At 44.6% G+C, this 25,660-nt stretch overlaps 1 protein-coding gene across 1 annotated transcript in view; it reads left to right on the forward strand.

Annotated features, from left to right (window-relative positions):
• Positions 1-21,667, forward strand: part of LOC138643530 (cathelicidin-6-like) — a 44,983-nt gene extending 23,316 nt beyond the window's left edge. Inside the window, exons 2-4 of the mRNA XM_069732427.1 lie at positions 6,694-6,795; positions 6,881-6,961; positions 21,245-21,667. Coding sequence (XP_069588528.1) covers positions 6,694-6,795; positions 6,881-6,961; positions 21,245-21,454 — 393 coding nt within the window. The 3' untranslated portion in view covers positions 21,455-21,667. The remainder of the gene's footprint in view (positions 1-6,693; positions 6,796-6,880; positions 6,962-21,244) is intronic.
• The last annotated feature ends 3,993 nt before the right edge of the window (positions 21,668-25,660 follow it).

Below are 25,660 nucleotides of genomic sequence, written 5' to 3' on the forward strand. Positions count from 1 at the left end.
CAGTCATGGGACTGATCTTATAAAGATAGCAGGAAAAAAACAGAAATCAATAGATTACTGATTCTCCAACTTCCAGCATGCCCTGGCAGCCTGCTCTGTGGTCACACAGTGTCCTCCTGCCAGGAGCCGCAGCGATCAGCTATGATCTGATCCCAGCAGTAAGTGTTCCATCTCCCTACAGCTCCTCCGCAGGAGACATGAGGAATTACATTGTGTATGTGTAATGTGCTGAGTCCTACAGAAAGAGGCGCTCTTTGTAGCTTCTCTGCTTCCTAAATAGGAGAAGCCCTCACCCCACTACTTACCCAGACTTAGGCTACTTGAGAAAGGTTTTTTTAATTTTTTTGGGGGAGGTTCAACTATTTACAGGATCACCGTGGGTGAAGTCAAATCTGCTAGTAAATCAACTGGCCGTCTTATGTTGTGACCAGTGGTGTAATAATCATACTCGCATTGGGGGCAGGAGGAGGGCCCGCTGATGCCAGCACCAATTTCACCTGGATGTGCATCTTCAGAGGTACTGTCACACCGTTAACGGCGTTAAAGGGGCAGGACGGCGTACTGGGACCCGCACTTGTCTCTGCCACTATAATGGGGCCCTGGTTTTCCCTTATCTCAGGGGTACCTATAATGGTTAGGAGGCCTGAGCCGCCAGCGTATCCCTGTCTCCTGTGCAGGCCCTATCAGTGGCCCCCTCTCCCCCCAAAGGAGGTGGACTGCACCAGTGTAATAATACAACAAATAACAGGGTATACAGACAAGGTAACTAAAAGTCTCAAACTCACCAAATGCTCACACAACCACAGAGGAAACACAGAGAAGGGAAGAGAAGGAAAAAACTAGGAAGGAAAACCGGTTTAACATGCAACCAAAACAGCAGACACCAATCTCTGTAAATAAACCTCCAAGCTCCTAATACACGCTCCTTCTCACTCCAAGCCAGGCAGCAGAACTGATCACTGACAACAGTTGTAGACAAAGCTGAGTCTATATAGGAGCGGAGATTACCAAAACCAAATCAGCTGAGAGACATAGCTCTCAGCAACTTCAGTAGCAAGGTTTAACTCCTGCCCTGCTGGCACAAGACAGCCAGGTCAGAATTCAGGAGAAGAGCTTCTGTTCATCGTGAGTGAACGAGGCCCAGAGCGCGGCGGTTCTCTGGAACCTCTCTGTCGCGGTAGCTCCGTGACAGGTACATTCTGCTAAAATGTATTGCGGTGCAGAGACCTGCCGGCTCCCGACACAGCAACACATGCTGCTGGCAAATCAGAGGCCAACAGCAGATGTTGGTATGCCCGTGATGAGAGACGTATAGCAGTGACGTTATGTGATGCCTGAACCACCACACCGAAATCAGCTGCCACCTTCCACACCAGCCATAGAGGAGGACGCTGCACATCGTGAGAGCAGAGGAAGGAAAGAAGAATCACAAAAATGATAAAAAGGTACAACGTTTAATATCAAGTTCCAAACCACCACTGGAAAAAGCAACAAGACTGTCATGATCCGTTCCAGGATTTATTAGTGTCTGCCCTTTTTTGGATGGATCATATCAAGGGTTAACTTTGCTCTGCCTCATTCTGGGTTCAGGTTTGCTATTTAGCTCCCATGAATCTTGCTGGCAGTGTCAGTTATAGTTCTGTCTTTGGCTTGTGAATCTGACTCTGGAAGCCCTTGGTTTTTCCTGCTGTGAACCCTGACCTGTCCTGTGTCTGTTATCCCCCTCTGTCTGCCCTTTCCCTGCGTTTGTCTGTTCTGATTGATTCTCTGATTCTGATCTCCTGGCTTGGCTATTGACTCTGTCTTGATTTGTCCCTATTGTACCGTATTTTGCTCGCTCTGGTTTACTTATCTCTTGCTACGTACTGACTATCCTTTCTGTTTTAATCCTTTTTGTACTGACGTGTTATCTTGTGCCCTGACTCGGCTTTTTCTGACTACTCTCTTGCCACTAGGTGGCATCTGTTCAGCTGCTCAGTGTTTGTCAGTCTCGCGTCCCTATTATACTCCCCCTGGTGAAGGTTGTGCTGTATTGCACTGCAGCTGCACGACAAAGACAAGGACACATCCAACGTTAAGATCTGGAGAACATGTCGAGGCCGTGAACTCTAATATGGAGGCTTGGTGGATCTTCGTCTCGTGTTGACTGTTTCCATTGTGGCTTTTTGTCCTGTTCTTGCCATTAAGTCCATCATGATTGCTCATTAGATGATGGCCAAGGAAGTGAGATACCTACAGTAGATACCTACTCTCTGGAGAACGTCATGCGCTTCCTTTAGGACCAGAACACCACAGTTATGATTTTGGGCGGAGGAAATGTATTTCATAGAATGCAGCTTCAGGTGCCAGATCTGGGTTTGGTGAATGTCCAATTATTATGACCTTTGAAGTTCACTTCATGGATAATTTTGTATGGAAAAAATGTTCCCACCAACCTGAACCAATCTCTACTATCCATGAAGAGTAGTGGATGTCCTTTCTTGTTCATTTTTCCAAGATCTTACACCCTTGAAGCTCCTCTTAGAGGAGAGTTTTGGACAACACCCTATAGGTAAAGAGAGAGGACCAAACAAGACTTGGCCCCATTCTTCCAGGGCCCCATAGCTTGGCTTTCATGACTTTCTCTGACCTCCATACAGATCTTGGAGCCATTGTTCCAGAATTTCTTGGGACAGGTTTGCCTTTTATTCCTCATTCTTCTGCCAGAAGGTTGGAGTTTTCTGCTATTTTTGATCCCAGTCTGTGGATTGAATCCAAATCACTAGTAGCACAGGTAACTACCGATGGGTCCTTGGAGAACAGCAAAACGGTCAACAAAACTTTTACCCCTAAAATTTCTATTGCCATAGAGCATGTGAGACCGAGTGTTCCTGCGCCATCGGCGGAGATCTCTTTGGACCCCCATCTATAGGCAGAGCTCCAGTTATCGCATGATGGAGATGACAATCCCATAGTCATGGTCATGAATGGTCATGAATGGAATTTCTCCATATCTGATTAATGTGACGCGTGAAGTGTCCTCAGCGGTGACGGCAGCTTTGTGGTAAAGATAAGATTTCCTGTCGTTGGATTTTTCCTGGTTAAACTAATAATAATAATAAGAAGAAGAAGCTTCTCGGGATATTGTGCAATTACCCAGAATATAAAGCCGGGTGCTGCAGACACAATACGGCAGACCGGGCACAAACGGGGTCAGGGCAGGCTGAGACCCTCCCAAGATATTGCACAAATGAACCATGAGAACATAAGGTGAGATACTGCGCGGTATCCCCAGCTTAGATACACTGGAGTGACGGCACGGAGAGGTACAAGTAGTTATAGTCTTCACTGGAGCATCATTTCTATCAGAACTGATCAGTGAGAATATACCGGAAGAACATGGAGAGCTGTCTGCAGCTGGGTCTGATACTGCAGGTGGCAGCCATGATGTATTCTGCCCCCCACAGCAGCCCCCCGCAGGAGCGACCGGTGGACGAGGCCATAGATGCATATAATAAGGATCTGGGCACTACAGGATTTCTGTTCGGGATACTCCAGGTATGTATAACTGTATATAAATAACTATGTATAATGCCTCCTTACTCTATATACTGGGATCTAGCGAGCATCGGTCTCCTCCATCATCGGTGTCTGATGACTGCCCGTCACCTCCATCATCAGTATCTGGTGACCACCCGTCACCTCCATCATCAGCATCTGGTGACTGCCCGTCACCTCCATCATCAGCATCTGGTGACTGCCCGTCACCTCCATCACCAGTATCTGGTGACCGCCCGTCACCTCCATCATCAGTATCTGGTGACCGCCCGTCTCCTCCATCATCAGTATCTGGTGACTGCCTGTCCCCTCCATCATCAGTATCTGGTGACCGCCCGTCACCTCCATCACCAGTATCTGGTGACCGCCCGTCACCTCCATCATCAGTATCTGGTGACCGCCCGTCTCCTCCATCATCAGTATCTGGTGACTGCCTGTCTCCTCCATCATCAGTATCTGGTGACTGCCTGTCCCCTCCATCATCAGTATCTGGTGACCGCCTGTCACCTCCATCATCAGTATCTGGTGACCGCCCGTCTCCTCCATCATCAGTATCTGGTGACTGCCTGTCTCCTCCATCATCAGTATCTGGTGACTGCCCGTCTCCTCCATCATCAGTATCTGGTGACCGCCTGTCACCTCCATCATCAGTATCTGGTGACCACCTGTCACCTCCATCATCAGTATCTGGTGACCGCCTGTCACCTCCATCATCAGTATCTGATGACCGCCCGTCACCTCCATCATCAGTATCTGGTGACCGCCTGTCACCTCCATCATCAGTATCTGGTGACCACCTGTCACCTCCATCATCAGTATCTGGTGACCGCCTGTCACCTCCATCATCAGTATCTGATGACCGCCCGTCACCTCCATCATCAGTATCTGGTGACCGCCTGTCACCTCCATCATCAGTATCTGGTGACCGCCCGTCTCCTCCATCATCAGTATCTGGTGACCGCCCGTCTCCTCCATCATCAGTATCTGGTGACCGCCTGTCTCCTCCATCATCAGTATCTGGTGACTGCCTGTCTCCTCCATCACCAGTATCTGGTGACCGCCCGTCACCTCCATCATCAGTATCTGGTGACCGGCCGTCCCCTCCATCATCAGTATCTGGTGACTGCCCGTCACCTCCATCATCAGTATCTGGTGACTGCCCGTCACCTCCATCATCAGTATCTGGTGACCACCCGTCTCCCCCATGATCAGTATCTGGTAACCGCCCGTCTCCTCCATCATCAGTATCTGATGGCCGCCCGTCCCCTCCATCATCAGTATCTGATGGCCGCCCGTCCCCTCCATCATCAGTATCTGGTGACCGCCCGTCACCTCCATCATCAGTATCTGGTGACCGCCCGTCACCTCCATCATCAGTATCTGATGGCCGCCCATCTCCTCCATCATCAGTATCTGGTGACCGCCCGTCACCTCCATCATCAGTATCTGATGGCCGCCCGTCCCCTCCATCATCAGTATCTGATGGCCGCCCGTCCCCTCCATCATCAGTATCTGATGGCCGCCCGTCCCCTCCATCATCAGTATCTGATGGCCGCCCGTCCCCTCCATCATCAGTATCTGGTGACCGCCCGTCACCTCCATCATCAGTATCTGGTGACCGCCCGTCACCTCCATCATCAGTATCTGATGGCCGCCCGTCTCCTCCATCATCAGTATCTGGTGACCGCCCGTCACCTCCATTATCAGTATCTGATGGCCGCCCGTCCCCTCCATCATCAGTATCTGATGGCCGCCCGTCCCCTCCATCATCAGTATCTGGTGACCACCCGTCTCCCCCATGATCAGTATCTGGTAACCGCCCGTCTCCTCCATCATCAGCATCTGGTATTTTCCAGAGAAATGTCTGACATTTCCAGGAGGAACCGTGTAGGTGCGACGTCCACCAGGGCCATGGGGATACACGGTACTGGGTCCAATTGTTATTAAAGGAGAGGTCACGGTGACTGCAACCTGGTCTGCGGCCCTGGGTGCCCAAGTAAAAGGGAAAGTCTTTAAAGGGATTGGTAAAGTAATGAAAGTTCATGACGCCACCTGTGGTACACAGTCAAGAGTGACCGACGCTTCTTAAAGGGGTCCTCTGGGGGTGATGGTACGGCAGCCAGATGGTATTGCTTCCCACAGGTGAAGCTGGGTCCCCAGGGCTCCCGGTGTGCTGCTCAGGGATGTTGCATGGTGTGCTGCCCAGGGATGTTGCATGCCGGCAAATAAATGGAGGACACAGGGTTGTAACGTCTTTACCTGGTTTACTGGTTGAATCAGGCCACAGTCCAGGGTGCCAGCAACTGGTAGTAATTTGGGCCGGCCGGCCTGGAGACATAGGTCCCTCTCCCAGGTGAGGTCCGTAAGCCTTCCTGCTTGCTCTTGTATACGAGGTCCTCACTGCCTGTGGCTTCTGGCAATGTCCTCTCTCCTGTCCTGGGACAGGTATCCGTATGGTGGGCAGTGTGAGCGTTTTTATAGGGTCCCTATCACGACCCGGGCTCTTCGTGTACTACTGCACCTTCAGGTGTGGGTGCGCACAAATCACATAAAGTCCTTTGTCCTCCGGTTCTGCTGTGCAACCTAGAGTGGAACACAGCCTCAGGCTCCCGGTGCCCGATTCCCGCGCTTCAGCTCAGAGGGTGCCCAGTCACAGTTCCCCTCCAAGCTCCTTCCTTCTCCTGTGCTTCGTTCCTCAGATGCTCACTAACAATCCAACCCTTCAGGTTATCTTCCATTCCTGGAGCTGCAGCACAGTCCTGGCTGCACGGCTCCACTCTCTGCTCTCACTCCTCTCTCCTCCACTGTCTGCTACAGACTCACTAACTCCTCCTCCAGACCAGAATACATATATCTGAGGGATGCTCCCCTGAATCCGGGTTCAGAGCTCCCCCTTCAGGCCTGGATTCAGAAAGTGTTGCATGTAGGTGTACTACCTGGTAAAGGGAATCCCCCTTGCCTCCAAGCATGATATCGCCCTCCCCGAAAGGAAGGCAGCATCACTTTAACAACTGTTTACCTGGGGTGTTACACGGATATATGGAGGAGCGCAGACAGCCCTAAGACACCTCGTGTACAAGTCTGTGCCCCCCGACCAGCCAGGAAGGGGTTAAACAAGGTGATTATAAGGCAGTAACTCATGCCGTCTCTCCTCAGGACGCGTCACGTGACGGCGAGAATATGACGTTTATTATCAAGGAGACGATTTGCTCCAAATCATCAGAAAAAGAAGAAAACTGTCCCTTCAAGGAGGACGGGGTGAGTGCGAGGCTGCAGAGCGGCACCGTTCACACCTGAGATTTCGCATTGACTTTAGCCCCAATTTTGACGTTTTGTTTTGCAGGTTGTGAAAATTTGCACAACATCACTGCCCGGGCAAGACGGAAAGCATCCAGAAGTTATCTGCCGGGATATGGACTCCTCGGTAAGTGTCCTGCCCTCCTAGATCTCCTGATTATTGCAACGTCATGAATAACTGAAGTGGAGGGAATCTACAGTGATCATCTGATGTGAACGAGATCTATAGTGATCAGGTCAGATGATGAGGATCAATAGTGATCAGCTGTGCTGATGAGGATCAATAGTGATTAGCTAAGATGAAGAAGAGCAATAGTGATCAGGTGAGGAGGAGGGGATCAATAGTGATCAGGTGATTGGAGGGGATCAATAGTGATGAGCTGAGATGAAGAGGATCAATAATGATCAGCTGAGATGATGAGGATCAATAGTGATTAGCTAAGATGAAGAAGATCAATAGTGATCAGGTGAGGAGGAGGAGATCAATAGTGATCAGGTGAGGTGGAGGGGATCAATAGTGATCATCTGATATGAAGAGGATCAGTAGTGATCAGCCGAGATGAAGAGAATTAGTAGTGATCAGCTGTGCTGACGAGAATCAATAGTGATCAGTTAAGATGAAGAAGATCAATAGTGATCAGGTGAGGAGGAGGGGGTCAATAGTGATCAGGTGAGGTGGAGGGGATCAATAGTGATGAGCTGAGATGAAGAGGATCAATAATGATCAGCTGAGATGATGATGATCAATAGTGATCAGGTGAGGTGGAGGGGATCAATAGTGATCAGGTGAGGTGGAGGCGATCAATAGTGATCAGGTGAAGTGGAGGGGATCAATAGTGATGAGCTGAGATGAAGAGGATCAATAATGATCAGCTGAGATGATGAGGATCAATAGTGATTAGCTAAGATGAAGAAGATCAATAGTGATCAGGTGAGGAGGAGGGGGTCAATAGTGATCAGGTGAGGTGGAGGGGATCAATAGTGATGAGCTGAGATGAAGAGGATCAATAATGATCAGCTGAGATGATGATGATCAATAGTGATCAGGTGAGGTGGAGGGGATCAATAGTGATCAGGTGAGGTGGAGGCGATCAATAGTGATCAGGTGAAGTGGAGGGGATCAATAGTGATCAGCTGAGATGAAGAGGATCAATAGTGATCAGCTGAGATGAAGAGGATCAATAGTGATCAGGTGAGATGAAGAGGATCAATAGTGATCAAGTGAGATGACGAGGATCAATAGTGATCAGATGAGATGAAGAGAATATTGATAATCTGAGAGATGTGTGTCGTTACTGATGAGGTGGAGGTGTCAATAACGATTAGCAGCGTGACGCAGAAATCAGGGGCGGCTGAGGGGTCACTGGTGATCAGCTGAAGTGCGGTGGTCAGTAGCATCAGGCTGAAGGAAGTGATGGAGATCAATAGTGATCAACTGCAGTGGGCAAGGTCAGTAATGATTCTATCAAGTGAAGAAGAGGATTTCCCAATACAATGACTTTAAAAAAAAAACATTTCTGTCTATGTCTAATAAATAGTGAAATTATTTTTTTTATCTTGCAGTGAGTAACCAGACAGGTGTGAGATGTTACGTCCGAGGTCTGAGATATCACCAACTTACCATCTCAGGCCTAAGACTTATTATCTCAGATCACTGACCTATTATCTACTGTATGACCCATAACTTATTATCTCTGACCTCTGACTTATTGTCTCTGACCTCTGACTTATTATCTCTGACCTCTGACTTATTATCTCTGACCTCTGACTTATTGTCTCTGACCTCTGACTTATTGTCTCTGACCTCTGACTTATTGTCTCTGACCTCTGACTTATTATCTCTGACCCATGACTTATTATCTCTGACATCTGAGTTACTCTCTCTGACCTCTGAGTTGGGCAGCACGGTGGCTCAGTGGTTAGCACAGCGCTGGGGTCCTGGGTTCAAATCCCACCCAGGACAACATCTGCAAAGAGTTTGTATGTTCTCTCCGTGTTGGCGTGGGTTTCCTCCGGGTTCTCTGGTTTTCTCCCACATTCCAAAGACATACTGATAGGGAATTTAGATTGTGAGCCCCATCGGGACAGTGATGATAATGTGTGCAAACTGTAAAGCATAGTAACATAGTAACATAGTTAGTAAGGCCGAAAAAAGACATTTGTCCATCCAGTTCAGCCTATATTCCATCATAATAAATACCCAGATCTACGTCCTTCTACAGAACCTAATAATTGTATGATACAATATTGTTCTGCTCCAGGAAGACATCCAGGCCTCTCTTGAACCCCTCGACTGAGTTCGCCATCACCACCTCCTCAGGCAAGCAATTCCAGATTCTCACTGCCCTAACAGTAAAGAATCCTCTTCTATGTTGGTGGAAAAACCTTCTCTCCTCCAGACGCAAAGAATGCCCCCTTGTGCCCGTCACCTTCCTTGGTATAAACAGATCCTCAGCGAGATATTTGTATTGTCCCCTTATATACTTATACATGGTTATTAGATCGCCCCTCAGTCGTCTTTTTTCTAGACTAAATAATCCTAATTTCGCTAATCTATCTGGGTATTGTAGTTCTCCCATCCCCTTTATTAATTTTGTTGCCCTCCTTTGTACTCTCTCTAGTTCCATTATATCCTTCCTGAGCACCGGTGCCCAAAACTGGACACAGTACTCCATGTGCGGTCTAACTAGGGATTTGTACAGAGGCAGTATAATGCTCTCATCATGTGTATCCAGACCTCTTTTAATGCACCCCATGATCCTGTTTGCCTTGGCAGCTGCTGCCTGGCACTGGCTGCTCCAGGTAAGTTTATCATTAACTAGGATCCCCAAGTCCTTCTCCCTGTCAGATTTACCCAGTGGTTTCCCGTTCAGTGTGTAATGGTGATATTGATTCCCTCTTCCCATGTGTATAACCTTACATTTATCATTGTTAAACCTCATCTGCCACCTTTCAGCCCAAGTTTCCAACTTATCCAGATCCATCTGTAGCAGAATACTATCTTCTCTTGTATTAACTGCTTTACATAGTTTTGTATCATCTGCAAATATCGATATTTTACTGTGTAAACCTTCTACCAGATCATTAATGAATATGTTGAAGAGAACAGGTCCCAATACTGACCCCTGCGGTACCCCACTGGTCACAGCGACCCAGTTAGAGACTATACCATTTATAACCACCCTCTGCTTTCTATCACTAAGCCAGTTACTAACCCATTTACACACATTTTCCCCCAGACCAAGCATTCTCATTTTGTGTACCAACCTCTTGTGCGGCACGGTATCAAACGCTTTGGAAAAATCGAGATATACCACGTCCAATGACTCACCGTGGTCCAGCCTATAGCTTACCTCTTCATAAAAACTGATTAGATTGGTTTGACAGGAGCGATTTCTCATAAACCCATGCTGATATGGAGTTAAACAGTTATTCTCATTGAGATAATCCAGAATAACATCCCTCAGAAACCCTTCAAATATTTTACCAACAATAGAGGTTAGACTTACTGGCCTATAATTTCCAGGTTCACTTTTAGAGCCCTTTTTGAATATTGGCACCACATTTGCTATGCGCCAGTCCTGCGGAACAGACCCTGTCGCTATAGAGTCACTAAAAATAAGAAATAATGGTTTATCTATTACATTACTTAGTTCTCTTAGTACTCGTGGGTGTATGCCATCTGGACCCGGAGATTTATCTATTTTAATCTTATTTAGCCGGTTTCGCACCTCTTCTTGGGTTAGATTGGTGACCCTTAATATAGGGTTTTCATTGTTTCTTGGGATTTCACCTAGCATTTCATTTTCCACCGTGAATACCGTGGAGAAGAAGGTGTTTAATATGTTAGCTTTTTCCTCGTCATCTACAACCATTCTTTCCTCACTATTTTTTAAGGGGCCTACATTTTCAGTTTTTATTCTTTTACTATTGATATAGTTGAAGAACAGTTTGGGATTAGTTTTACTCTCCTTAGCAATGTGCTTCTCTGTTTCCTTTTTGGCAGCTTTAATTAGTTTTTTAGATAAAGTATTTTTCTCCTTATAGTTTTTTAGAGCTTCAATGGTGCCATCCTGCTTTAGTAGTGCAAATGCTTTCTTTTTACTGTTAATTTCCTGTCTTACTTCTTTGTTTAGCCACATTGGGTTTTTCCTATTTCTAGTTCTTTTATTCCCACAAGGTATAAACCGCTTACACTGCCTATTTAGGATGTTCTTAAACATTTCCCATTTATTATCTGTATTCTCATTTCTGAGGATATTGTCCCAGTCTACCAGATTAAGGGCATCTCTAAGCTGTTCAAACTTTGCCTTCCTAAAGTTCAGTGTTTTTGTGACTCCCTGACAAGTCCCCCTAGTGAAAGACAGGTGAAACTGCACAATATTGTGGTCGCTATTTCCTAAATGCCCAACCACCTGCAGATTTGTTATTCTGTCAGGTCTATTAGATAGTATTAGGTCTAAAAGTGCTGCTCCTCTGGTTGGATTCTGCACCAATTGTGAAAGATAATTTTTCTTGGTTATTAGCAGAAACCTGTTGCCTTTATGGGTTTCACAGGTTTCTGTTTCCCAGTTAATATCCGGGTAGTTAAAGTCCCCCATAACCAGGACCTCATTATGGGTTGCAGCTTCATCTATCTGCTTTAGAAGTAGACTTTCCATGCTTTCTGTTATATTTGGGGGTTTGTAACAGACCCCAATGAGAATTTTGTTACCATTTTTCCCTCCATGAATTTCAACCCATATGGACTCGACATCCTCATTCCCTTCGCTAATATCCTCCCTTAAAGTGGACTTTAGACAAGACTTTACATAGAGACAAACCCCTCCTCCTCTCCGATTTTTACGATCCTTTCTAAACAGACTGTAACCCTGTAAGTTAACTGCCCAGTCATAGCTTTCATCTAACCATGTCTCGGTTATTCCCACTATGTCAAAGTTACCTGTAGATATTTCTGCTTCTAGTTCTTCCATCTTGTTTGTCAGGCTTCTGGCGTTTGCGAGCATGCAGTTTAGAGGATTTTGTTTTGTTCCAATCTCCTCACTGTGGATTGTTTTAGAAATGTTCTTACCTCCCTTCTGAGTATGTTTTCCTGGGTCGTCTTTGTTCGAGTCTAATGTTTTTCTTCCCGTCCCCTCTTCTTCTAGTTTAACGCCCTCCTGATGAGTGTAGCGAGTCTTCTGGCGAATGTGTGTTTCCCAGGTTTGTTGAGGTGTAGTCCGTCTCTGGCGAGGAGTCCATCATACCAGTAATTCACACCGTGGTCCAGGAATCCAAATCCTTGTTGTCTGCACCATCGTCTTAGCCAGTTGTTTGCATCAAGGATCCTGTTCCATCTCCTGGTGCCATGCCCGTCTACTGGAAGGATAGAAGAAAAAACTACCTGTGCATCCAGTTCCTTTACTTTCTTCCCCAACTCTTCAAAGTCCTTGCAGATTGTCGGTAGGTCCTTCCTTGCTGTGTCATTGGTGCCAACATGTATCAGAAGAAATGGGTGGACGTCCTTGGAGCTGAAGAGCTTTGGTATCCTATCGGTCACATCCTTGATCATCGCACCTGGAAGGCAGCATACTTCTCTTGCAGTTATGTCCGGTCTGCAGATGGCTGCTTCGGTGCCTCTCAGTAGTGAGTCTCCCACCACCACCACTCTTCGTTGCTTCTTGGCTGTACTTTTTGCTGTCACTTGTTGCTGTGTGCCCTTTTCTTTTTTGCTTGCTGGTATTGCTTCATTCTTAGGTGTGCCATCTTCATCCTCTACAAAGATTTGATATCGGTTCTTCAGTTGTGTGGTTGGTGATTTCTCCATGGTCTTCTTGCTTCTTTTGGTCACATGCTTCCACTCATCTGCTTTTGGAGGTTCTCTGACACTTTTTGCACCTTCTGTGACCAGTAGAGATGCTTCTGTTCTGTCTAGAAAGTCTTCATTCTCTTTGATGAGTTTCAAAGTTGCTATTCTTTCTTCCAGACCCCGCACCTTTTCTTCTAAAAGGGCCACTAGTCTACACTTCTGACAGGTGAAATTGGATTCTTCTTCTGGTCGATCTGTGAACATGTAGCACATGCTGCAGCTCACCATGTAGGTTGTCACATCTGCCATGTTGCTCCTAGATCCTGCTGACTTGCTGTGTGTTTTCCTTCTTGTGTAATCTACTCAGCCAAGCTCTCTTGCAATAATGTCCTACAGGCAAAAATTCGCGCGCCTTACGGCGTGCGGTTTGGTGATGCTTTCGAAGCAGCTGGTCCCGGCTGTACCCAACGATCTTCTAGCTTAGGGAGACTTCGCTTCTCCCAGAAGGCACCTGGAATATGCAAATTAGCCTCCTGAAGCTTGAATCCCTGGTTTGGTGATGCTTTCGAAGCAGCTGGTCCCGGCTGTACCCAACGATCTTCTAGCTTAGGGAGACTTCGCTTCTCCCAGAAGGCACCTGGAATATGCAAATTAGCCTCCTGAAGCTTGAATCCCTGGTTTGGTGATGCTTTCGAAGCAGCTGGTCCCGGCTGTACCCAACGATCTTCTAGCTTAGGGAGACTTCGCTTCTCCCAGAAGGCACCTGGAATATGCAAATTAGCCTCCTGAAGCTTGAATCCCTGGTTTGGTGATGCTTTTATATGCTGCGCTATATAAAAATAAAGATTATTATTATTATCTCTGACCCATGACTTATTATCTCTGACCTCTGACTTATTATCTCTGACCTCTGTCTTATTATCTCTGACCTTTGAGTTACTATCTCTGACCTCTGACTTATTATCTCTGACCTCTAACTTATTATCTCTGACCTCTCACTTATTATCTCTGACCCATGACTTATTATCTCTGACCCCTGAGTTACTATCTCTGACCTCTGACTTATTATCTCTGACCTCTGACTTATTATCTCTGACCCATGATTTATTATCTCTGACCTCTGACTTATTATCTCTGACCTCTGAGTTACTATCTCTGACCTCTGACTTATTATCTCTGACCCATGACTTATTATCTCTGACCCATGACTTATTATCTCTGACCCCTGAGTTACTATCTCTGACCTCTGACTTATCATCTCTGACCCCTGAGTTACTATCTCTCACCTCTGACTTATTATCTCTGACCCCTGAGTTATTATCTCTGACCTCTGACTTATTATCTCTGACCCCTGAGTTACTATCTCTGACCTCTGACTTATTATCTCTGACCTCTGAGTTACTATCTCTGACCCATGACTTATTATCTCTGACCTCTGAGTTATTATCTCTGACCCATGACTTATTATCTCTGACCTCTGACTTATTATCTCTGACCTCTGTCTTATTATCTCTGACCTCTGAGTTACTATCTCTGACCTCTGACTTATTATCTCTGACCCATGACTTATTATCTCTGACCCCTGAGTTACTATCTCTGACCCCTGAGTTACTATCTCTGACCTCTGACTTATTATCTCTGACCTCTGAGTTACTATCTCTGACCTCTGACTTATTATCTCTGACACCTGAGTTACTCTCTCTGACCTCTGACTTATTATCTCTGACCTCTGAGTTACTATCTCTGACCTCTGACTTATTATCTCTGACCCCTGAGTTACTCTCTCTGACCTCTGACTTATTATCTCTGACCTCTGAGTTACTATCTCTGACCCATGACTTATTATCTCTGACCACTGAGTTATTATCTCTGACCCATGACTTATTATCTCTGACCTCTGAGTTATTATCTCTGACCTCTGAGTTATCTCTGACCTCTGACTTATTATCTCTGACCTCTGAGTTATTATCTCTGACCTCTGACTTATTATCTCTGACCTCTGAGTTATTATCTCTGACCTCTGAGTTATTAACTCTGACCCCTGACTTATTATCTCTGACCTCTGACTTATTATCTCTGACCCCTGAGTTACTATCTCTGACTTCTGACTTATTATCTCTGACCTCTGACTTATTACCTCTGACCTCTGACTTATTATCTCTGACCCATGACTTATTATCTTTGACCTCTGACTTATTATCTCTGACCTCTGACTTATTATCTCTGACCCATGACTTATTATCTCTGAACTCTGACTTATTATCTCTGACCCATGACTTATTATCTCTGACCTCTGACTTATTATCTCTGACCCCTGAGTTACTATCTCTGACCTCTGACTTATTATCTCTGACCTCTGACTTATTATCTCTGACCCATGACTTATTATCTCTGACCTCTGACTCATTATCTCTGACCCCTGAGTTACTATCTCTAACCTCTGACTTATTATCTCTGACCTCTGAGTTACTATCTCTGACCCATGACTTATTATCTCTGACCTCTGAGTTATCTCTGACCCATGACTTATTATCTCTGACCTCTGAGTTATTATCTCTGACCTCTGACTTATTATCTCTGACCCCTGAGTTACTATCTCTGACCTCTGACTTATTATCTCTGACCTCTGACTTAATATCTCTGACCCATGACTTATTATCTCTGACCTCTGACTTATTATCTCTGACCCCTGAGTTACTATCTCTGATCTCTGACTTATTATCTCTGACCCCTGAGTTACTATCTCTGACCTCTGACTTATTATCTCTGACCCCTGAGTTACTATCTCTGAACTCTGACTTATTATCTCTGACCTCTGAGTTATCTCTGACCTCTGACTTATTATCTCTGACCCCTGAGTTACTATCTCTGACCTCTGACTTATTATCTCTGACCTCTGAGTTATTATCTCTGACCTCTGACTTATTATCTCTGACCTCTGACTTATTATCTCTGACCCCTGAGTTACTATCTCTGACCTCTGACTTATTATCTCTGACCCCTGAGTTACTATCTCTGACCTCTGACTTATTATCTCTGACCTCTGAGTTATTATCTCTGACCTCTGACTTATTATCTCTGACCCCTGACTTATTATCTCTGACCTCTGACTTATTATCTCTGACCCCTGAGTTACTATCTCTGACCTCTGACTTATTATCTCTGACCTCTGACTTATCTCTGACCCATGACTTATTATCTCTGACCTCTGACTTATTATCTCTGACCCCTGAGTTACTATCTCTGACCTCTGACTTATTATCTCTGACCCCTGAGTTACTATCTCTGACCTCTGACTTATTATCTCTGACCCCTGAGTTACTATCTCTAACCTCTGACTTATTATCTCTGACCTCTGACTTATTATCTCTGACCCCTGACTTATTATCTCTGACCTCTGACTTATTATCTCTGACCCCTGAGTTACTATCTCTGACCTCTGACTTATTATCTCTGACCTTTGAGTTATTATCTCTGACCTCTGACTTATTATCTCTGACCCCTGAGTTACTTTCTCTGACCTCTGACTTATTATCTCTGACCTCTGAGTTATTATCTATGACCTCTGACTTATTATCTCTGACCTCTGAGTTATTATCTATGACCTCTGACTTATTATCTCTGACCCCTGAGTTACTATCTCTGACCTCTGACTTATTATCTCTGACCTCTGACTTATTATCTCTGACCCCTGAGTTACTATCTCTGACCTCTGACTTATTATCTCTGACCTCTGAGTTATTATCTATGACCTCTGACTTATTATCTCTGACCCCTGAGTTACTATCTCTGACCTCTGACTTATTATCTCTGACCCCTGAGTTACTATCTCTGACCTCTGACTTATTATCTCTGACCCCTGAGTTACTTTCTCTGACCTCTGACTTATTATCTCTGACATCTGAGTTATTATCTATGACCTCTGACTTATTATCTCTGACCTCTGAGTTATTATCTATGACCTCTGACTTATTATCTCTGACCCCTGAGTTACTATCTCTGACCTCTGAGTTATTATCTCTGACCTCTGACTTATTATCTCTGACCCCTGAGTTACTATCTCTGACCTCTGACTTATTATCTCTGACCTCTGAGTTATTATCTATGACCTCTGACTTATTATCTCTGACCCCTGAGTTACTATCTCTGACCTCTGACTTATTATCTCTGACCCCTGAGTTACTATCTCTGACCTCTGACTTATTATCTCTGACCTCTGAGTTATTATCTATGACCTCTGACTTATTATCTCTGACCTCTGAGTTATTATCTCTGACCTCTGACTTATTATCTCTGACCCCTGAGTTACTATCTCTGACCTCTGACTTATTATCTCTGACCTCTGAGTTATTATCTCTGACCTCTGAGTTATTATCTCTGACCTCTGACTTATTATCTCTGACCTCTGACTTATTATCTCTGACCTCTGACTTATTATCTCTGACCCCTGAGTTACTATCTCTGACCTCTGACTTATTATCTCTGACCTCTGAGTTATTATCTATGACCTCTGACTTATTATCTCTGACCTCTGAGTTATTATCTCTGACCTCTGACTTATTATCTCTGACCCCTGAGTTACTATCTCTGACCTCTGACTTATTATCTCTGACCTCTGAGTTATTATCTCTGACCTCTGAGTTATTATCTCTGACCTCTGACTTATTATCTCTGACCTCTGACTTATTATCTCTGACCTCTGACTTATTATCTCTGACCCCTGAGTTACTATCTCTGACCTCTGACTTATTATCTCTGACCTCTGACTTATTATCTCTGACCCCTGAGTTACTATCTCTGACCTCTGACTTATTATCTCTGACCTGTGACTTATTATCTCTGACCCCTGAGTTACTATCTCTGACCTCTGACTTATTATATCTGACCCCTGAGTTACTATCTCTGACCTCTGACTTATTATCTCTGACCCCTGAGTTACTATCTCTAACCTCTGACTTATTATCTCTGACCTCTGAGTTACTATCTCTGACCCATGACTTATTATCTCTGACCTCTGAGTTATTATCTCTGACCCATGACTTATTATCTCTGACCTCTGAGTTATTATCTCTGACCTCTGACTTATTATCTCTGACCCGAGTTACTATCTCTGACTTATTATCTCTGACCTCTGACTTATTATCTCTGACCCATGACTTATTATCTCTGACCTCTGACTTATTATCTCTGACCCCTGAGTTACTATCTCTGACCTCTGACTTATTATCTCTGACCTCTGACTTATTATCTCTGACCCATGACTTATTATCTCTGACCTCTGACTTATTATCTCTGACCCCTGAGTTACTATCTCTGATCTCTGACTTATTATCTCTGACACCTGAGTTACTATCTCTGACCTCTGACGTATTATCTCTGACCTCTGAGTTATTATCTCTGACCTCTGACTTATTATCTCTGACCCCTGACTTATTATCTCTGACCCCTGAGTTACTATCTCTGACCTCTGACTTATTATCTCTGACCTCTGACTTATCTCTGACCCATGACTTATTATCTCTGACCTCTGACTTATTATCTCTGACCCCTGAGTTACTATCTCTGACCTCTGACTTATTATCTCTGACCCCTGAGTTACTATCTCTGACCTCTGACTTATTATCTCTGACCTCTGACTTATCTCTGACCCATGACTTATTATCTCTGACCTCTGACTTATTATCTCTGACCCCTGAGTTACTATCTCTGACCTCTGACTTATTATCTCTGACCTCTGAGTTATTATCTCTGACCTCTGACTTATTATCTCTGACCTCTGAGTTACTATCTCTGACCTCTGACTTATTATCTCTGACCCCTGAGTTACTATCTCTGACCTCTGACTTATTATCTCTGACCCCTGAGTTACTATCTCTGACCTGACTTATTATCTCTGACCCCTGAGTTACTATCTCTGACCTCTGACTTATTATCTCTGACCTCTGAGTTATTATCTATGACCTCTGACTTATTATCTCTGACGCCTGAGTTACTATCTCTGACCTCTGACTTTTTATCTCTGACCTCTGACTTATTATCTCTGACCCCTGAGTTACTATCTCTGACCTCTGACTTATTATATCTGACCCCTGAGTTACTATCTCTGACCTCTGACTTATTATCTCTGACCCCTGAGTTACTATCTCTAACCTCTGACTTATTATCTCTGACCTCTGAGTTACTATCTCTGACCCATGACTTATTATCTGACCTCTGAGTTATTATCTCTGACCCATGACTTATTATCTCTGACCTCTGAGTTATTATCTCTGACCTCTGACTTATTATCTCTGACCCCTGAGTTACTATCTCTGACCTCTGACTTATTATCTCTGACCTCTGACTTATTATCTCTGACCCATGACTTATTATCTCTGACCCATGACTTATTATCTCTGACCTCTGACTTATTATCTCTGACCCCTGAGTTACTATCTCTGACCTCTGACTTATTATCTCTGACCTCTGACTTATTATCTCTGACCTCTGAGTTACTATCTCTGACCCATGACTTATTATCTCTGACCTCTGAGTTACTATCTCTGACCTCTGACTTATTATCTCTGACCCCTGAGTTACTATCTCTGACCTCTGACTTATTATCTCTGACCCCTGAGTTACTATCTCTGACCTCTGACTTATTATCTCTGACCCCTGAGTTACTATCTCTGACCTCTGACTTATTATCTCTGACCTCTGAGTTATTATCTCTGACTTCTGACTTATTATCTCTGACCCGAGTTACTATCTCTGACCTCTGACTTATTATCTCTGACCCCTGAGTTACTATCTCTGACCTCTGACTTATTATCTCTGACCTCTGAGTTATTATCTCTGACTTCTGACTTATTATCTCTGACCCCTGAGTTACTATCTCTGACCTCTGACTTATTATCTCTGACCTCTGACTTATTATCTCTGACCTCTGAGTTACTATCTCTGACCTCTGACTTATTATCTCTGACCTCTGAGTTACTATCTCTGACCTCTGACTTATTATCTCTGACCCATGACTTATTATCTCTGACCCCTGAGTTACTATCTCTGACCTCTGACTTATTATCTCTGACCCCTGAGTTACTATCTCTGACCTCTGACTTATTATCTCTGACCTCTGAGTTATTATCGATGACCTCTGACTTATTATCTCTGACGCTTGAGTTACTATCTCTGACCTCTGACTTATTATCTCTGACCTCTGACTTATTATCTCTGACCCCTGAGTTACTATCTCTGACCTCTGACTTATTATCTCTGACCCCTGAGTTACTATCTCTGACCTCTGACTTATTATCTCTGACCCCTGAGTTACTATCTCTGACCTCTGACTTATTATCTCTGACCCCTGAGTTACTATCTCTGACCTCTGACTTATTATCTCTGACCTCTGAGTTATTATCTATGACCTCTGACTTATCTCTGATCCCTGAGTTACTATCTCTGACCTCTGACTTATTATCTCTGACCCATGACTTATTATCTCTGACCTCTGACTTATTATCTCTGACCCCTGAGTTACTATCTCTGACCTCTGACTTATTATCTCTGACCCCTGAGTTACTATCTCTGACCTCTGACTTATTATCTCTGACCCCTGAGTTACTATCTCTGACCTCTGACTTATTATCTCTGACCTCTGACTTATTATCTCTGACCCATGACTTATTATCTCTGACCCCTGAGTTACTATCTCTGACCTCTGACTTATTATCTCTGACCCATGACTTATTATCTCTGACCCATGACTTATTATCTCTGACCTCTGACTTATTATCTCTGACCCATGACTTATTATCTCTGACCTGACTTATTATCTCTGACCCCTGAGTTACTATCTCTGACCTCTGACTTATTATCTCTGACCCATGACTTATTATCTCTGACCTCTGAGTTATTATCTCTGACCTCTGAGTTACTATCTCTGACCTCTGACTTATTATCTCTGACCCATGACTTAGTAACTCAGAGGTCAGAGATAATAAGTCATGGGTCAGAGATAATAAGTCAGAGGTCAGAGATAGTAACTCAGAGGTCAGAGATAATAACTCAGAGGTCAGAGATAATAAGTCATGGGTCAGAGATAATAAGTCAGAGGTCAGAGATAGTAACTCAGAGGTCAGAGATAATAAGTCAGAGGTCAGAGATAATAAGTCATGGGTCAGAGATAATAAGTCAGAGGTCAGAGATAGTAACTCAGAGGTCAGAGATAATAAGTCAGAGGTCAGAGATAGTAACTCAGAGGTCAGAGATAATATCTCTGACCTCTGACTTATTATCTCTGACCTCTGAGTTACTATCTCTGACCTCTGACTTATTATCTCTGACCCATGACTTATTATCTCTGACCTCTGACTTATTATCTCTGACCTCTGACTTATTATCTCTGACCTCTGAGTTACTATCTCTGACCTCTGACTTATTATCTCTGACCCATGACTTATTATCTCTGACCTCTGACTTACTATCTCTGACCTCTGACTTACTATCTCTGACCCCTGAGTTACTATCTCTGACCTCTGACTTACTATCTCTGACCTCTGACTTATTATCTCATGCCAGACTTACTTTCTCCTCCATGAATCACCACACTCTTTACATGTCACAATCTCGTGTCCTTCACAGGTTGCAGCTTCGCAGAGTGGAGAGCACAAGTCAAGCACAAAGACTCATCACTTTCTAAAGCTTTTAAAAAGCGGCAAAAAGAAAGTGGAGACCAACTTCCGTCAGTTTGATGACCAGAGCGTTGTGGGCAGCCACGCCGTGTCCTCCTGCGTCGCCTGCATCTTCGAGATGTTCAATCCAAATAGGAACCCAAACGTCCCAGGTCAATAATGTCGTCCAGACGTCGTCCGAGAGGAGAAACCCTGTAGATTAATAGGAAGGAACTACTACTCCTAGCGTGTACTGATGACCGCCACCACCGCAGCTTCATGTGTTCTCTCTGATACTGAATCATTGTAACCACTTTTACTCTTGTAATTATTGGAGTTTTGTCTTTTGATGGTGTCGGTTCAAGGAGAAACTAAATAAAGTTTAGGAATGAGATCTCTCTGCTTGCTGTCAGTGAATGAAAACCAGCCCTGGCTCAGTCCTGCTAGCACAGCTGATGGGCCTGCACACTGGAAGGCAGTGACTGTATTATGGTCTTGTTACAATGTATCAGTGCAGATAAAAGGTGTCAGCTGTGACTGAGCAAGAAAACCAGAAAACAGCTAAAGGGGGTCAGGAATCAGGCAGATTGTGTCCTGCGCCAGATCACCCAACGCCAGGCAGCTGCCGGCAAAGCATCAGATTCAGCCAAGGCCATGAGATGAGCGTTTACACGGGATAAGCCTACAGTTATTGTCATCTTCACTTTATCCTTTGTCTCGTCTCCTCCATCTATCCATCTCTCAACAACGGAGGAAGGAGGAATGCGAATGAGGGAAGTAAAAGAGGAAAGGATGGGGCAAGAAAGTATAGGACGGAAGGGGGAATGAATGGTGGGAGAGAGACAAGAACGAAAAGAAAGGAGGAACGAAAAAAGGATGAAAAGAGAGAAAGGAAGGATAAAAAAGAGACAGAAAAGCAAGATGAAAAGAGAGAGAGAGGAAAGGGGATGAATGGAGGAGTCAGAGAGACAAGAATGAAAAGAAAGGAGGAAGGAAAAAAGGATGAAAAGAGAAAGGAAGGATAAAAAAGACAAAGAAAAGAAGGATGAAAAGAGATAGAGAGAAAGGAAGGGAAAGGGGATGAATGGAGGAGTCAGAGAGACAAGAATGAAAAGAAAGGAGGAACAAAAAGAGGATGAAAAGAGAGAAAGGAAGGATAAAAAACAGACAGAAAAGCAAGATGAAAAGAGATAGAGAGCAAGGAAGGGAAGGGGGATGAATGGAGGAGTCAGAGAGACAGGAATGAAAAGAAAGGAGGAAGGAAAAAAGGGAAAAAAGGATGAAAAGAGAAAGGAAGGATAAAAAAGACAGAGAAAAGAAGGATGAAAAGAGATATAGAGAAAGGAAGAGAAAGAGGATGAATGGAGGAGTCAGAGAGACAAGAATGAAAAGAAAGGAGGAACGAAAAGAGGGAAAAAAGGATGAAAAGAGAGAAAGGAAGGATAAAAAAAGACAGAGAAAAGAAGGATGAAAAGAGATAGAGAGAAAGGAAGGGAAAGGGGATGAATGGAGGAGTCAGAGAGACAAGAATGAAAACAAAGGAGGAACAAAAAGAGGATGAAAAGAGAGAAAGGAAAGATAAAAAAGACAGAGAAGAAGGATGAAAAGAGATAGAGAGAAAGGAAGGGAAAGAGGATGAATGGAGGAGTCAGAGAGACAAGAATGAAAAGAAAGGAGGAACAAAAAGAGGGAAAAAAGGATGAAAAGAGAGAAAGGAAGGATAAAAAAGACAGAGAAAAGAAGGATGAAAAGAGATAGAGAGAAAGGAAGGGAAAGAGGATGAATGGAGGAGTCAGAGAGACAAGAATGAAAAGAAAGGAAGGAAACAAAGCAAAAGGTAGAAAAGGAGGAAGAGCAGAGTAAAGATTAAAAGGAATGACAAAGAAGAACGGAACAATGAAAAGAGGCAGGATGAAAAAAAGAGAAAGGGTGGGCAAAAAGATAAAGAAAGCAAGAGGAAAGAAAGGAAAAAGAAAAAAAGGAAGAAAAACATGTAAGAAGGAAGGTAGACAAAAATAAAGTATCGTTAGAGGTAAAAGTATAATATAAGAAGTGAAGGATTGATAGAAGTGTAGAAGAGAGAGGGGGAAGGAAAACTCTTACGTGATCTACGTGGTTTACAGTCAGTGGAGAAGGACGTCACTGTGGGAAAATAGAAGAAACAAGGCGAAGAGGAAGACCAGCCACCAGATGGCATGTTACAGCAGTGGAGCTGCTGAGCTTACTGACTGGCTGCAGCGGTAACATCACAACTGCAGCGCCCATCATGGCCGCAGCCAAGTCGTTGTTCCGTCTACATCAGTGGAACTGCTGAGCTTAGTGAGTGGCTGCAGCGGTAACATCACAACTACAGCGACCATCATGGCTGCACCCAAGTCATTGTTCCGTCTACATCAGTGGAGCTGCTGAGCTTAGTAACTGGCTGCAGCGGTAACATCACAACTACAGCGCCCATCATGGCTGCACCCAAGTCGTTGTTCCATCTACATCAGTGGAGCTGCTGAGCTTAGTGACTGGCTGCAGCGGTAACATCACAACTACAGCGACCATCATGGCTGCACCCAAGTCATTGTGCCATCTACATCAGTGGAGCTGCTGAGCTTAGTAACTGGCTGCAGCGGTAACATCACAACTACAGCGCCCATCATGGCTGCACCCAAGTCGTTGTTCCATCTACATCAGTGGAGCTGCTGAGCTTAGTGACTGGCTGCAGCGGTAACATCATAACTACAGCGGCCATCATGGCTGCACCCAAGTCGTTGTTCCATCTACATCAGTGGAGCTGCTGAGCTTAGTGACTGGCTGCAGCGGTAACATCACAACTACAGCGCCCATCATGGCTGCACCCAAGTCGTTGTGCCATCTACATCAGTGGAGCTGCTGAGCTTAGTGACTGGCTGCAGCGGTCATGTGCGCTGACGTCGTGGCATCACTGTGGCATGCAGGGAACAGGTCAGTTGTGGAGCGGCAGCACCGGACCCGGGAGCATCGGCTCCGTTTATTACTTTGAACATGTACGTCGCTTTTGGGAGGAAAAAATCATGGAAACCCCCTTTAATTGACGTAGAACACAAAGAAACACTGAAATAAGGAAGGATCGCAACAGTGAAACGATTCAGATTTCAGGAAGTTCTATTTCACAGAGAAAGATACAAAGTATCAGAAATCCTAAGTCCGGGCCATCCTGTAATATCATGGGGGTGTTCCCGCCATCGCCGCACCCTGTCCTCAGAAATATGTGCACCCGAGTGTTTGCTGAGCAGACACTTGAGACTGTGAGTCCTGGAACATCAGTGATAGCGGGGGTCTCACTGCAGCTTCTGACCCCAGGGATGGACCGCTCCTTCCAGTGTCTGCTCCTCTGCAGCCAGGTCTTCTCCATGGCGGCCGCCCCCGTCCCCCCTCACAATCTCATCGCACACATTGTCCATTTTGGTAACACATTGTGGGCTCAGGATTTCCTCTTTAAGCTCTTGAAGATTGAAGATGTGCAGGTGAGCGGTAACATGGCGGCTGCATCAGCCAATCGTCAGGGGAGCACAGGAATATTTCACTATCAGTAAATACATCTCATTATTTATCTAGATCTGCAATGTCCCTATACACTTTCCATCGAATCGTCACAATTTTCAGGATCTCTGCTTTCTGTCAATCAAGGAGAATCTTTGGAAGTGATGTGATGGACGCTCAGCTGGCCGGCTCCGATAAATGTCACGTGTGCGTCCATCACACGACCAGGACACATCGCAACCCACCAGAAGGCTCCTACTGATTGACAGCAAGCGGAGGTCTTGAAATATAGAGAATTAGAATAGAAAGTATATTAAAACTTGGGATTTTAATTTCTCCATTTTGAACCATTGATGTCGCTCCCGGATCGCCAGTTTAATGTATCCTCGTCTCCTTTTCTATTTCTTTCTATACTTTTTTCAGGAATCATCTACAGGGAGGAAAGTTCTGAAATTCTCCATCAAAGAGACAAATTGTTTGACCTCTGGGAACGAGGATTCTGCAAACTGTGAATATAAATCTGATGGGGTGAGTGCCATTATGGGAATTGTCTCTGGCAGCGACTGACATTGAGGAAGAGGATGGGGGTTATAGTCCAGATCTGATGTAGTCACTGACAAGATGTAGATGAACACAGGGCAGACGGGTAAAGATATAGAAGACATACAGATCAGACACCGGCTGCCTATCTGATCAATATACACCGGCTGCAGATTATATAGAGACACCAGATATAAAGAGTTTACATTCCCCGGCAGAATCTTTGTTTTCTTGGCCTTTGTTCTGAGAATATGAATGATAACACGAAAACTTTTCCTCCACTCGTGGTTGGGTGAAGCCATTTATTGTCAGACTACTGTGTTTTCTCTTTTTAAAT

This window comes from Ranitomeya imitator, chromosome 6, assembly GCF_032444005.1.
Source record: "Ranitomeya imitator isolate aRanImi1 chromosome 6, aRanImi1.pri, whole genome shotgun sequence".
NCBI lineage: Eukaryota > Metazoa > Chordata > Amphibia > Anura > Dendrobatidae > Ranitomeya > Ranitomeya imitator.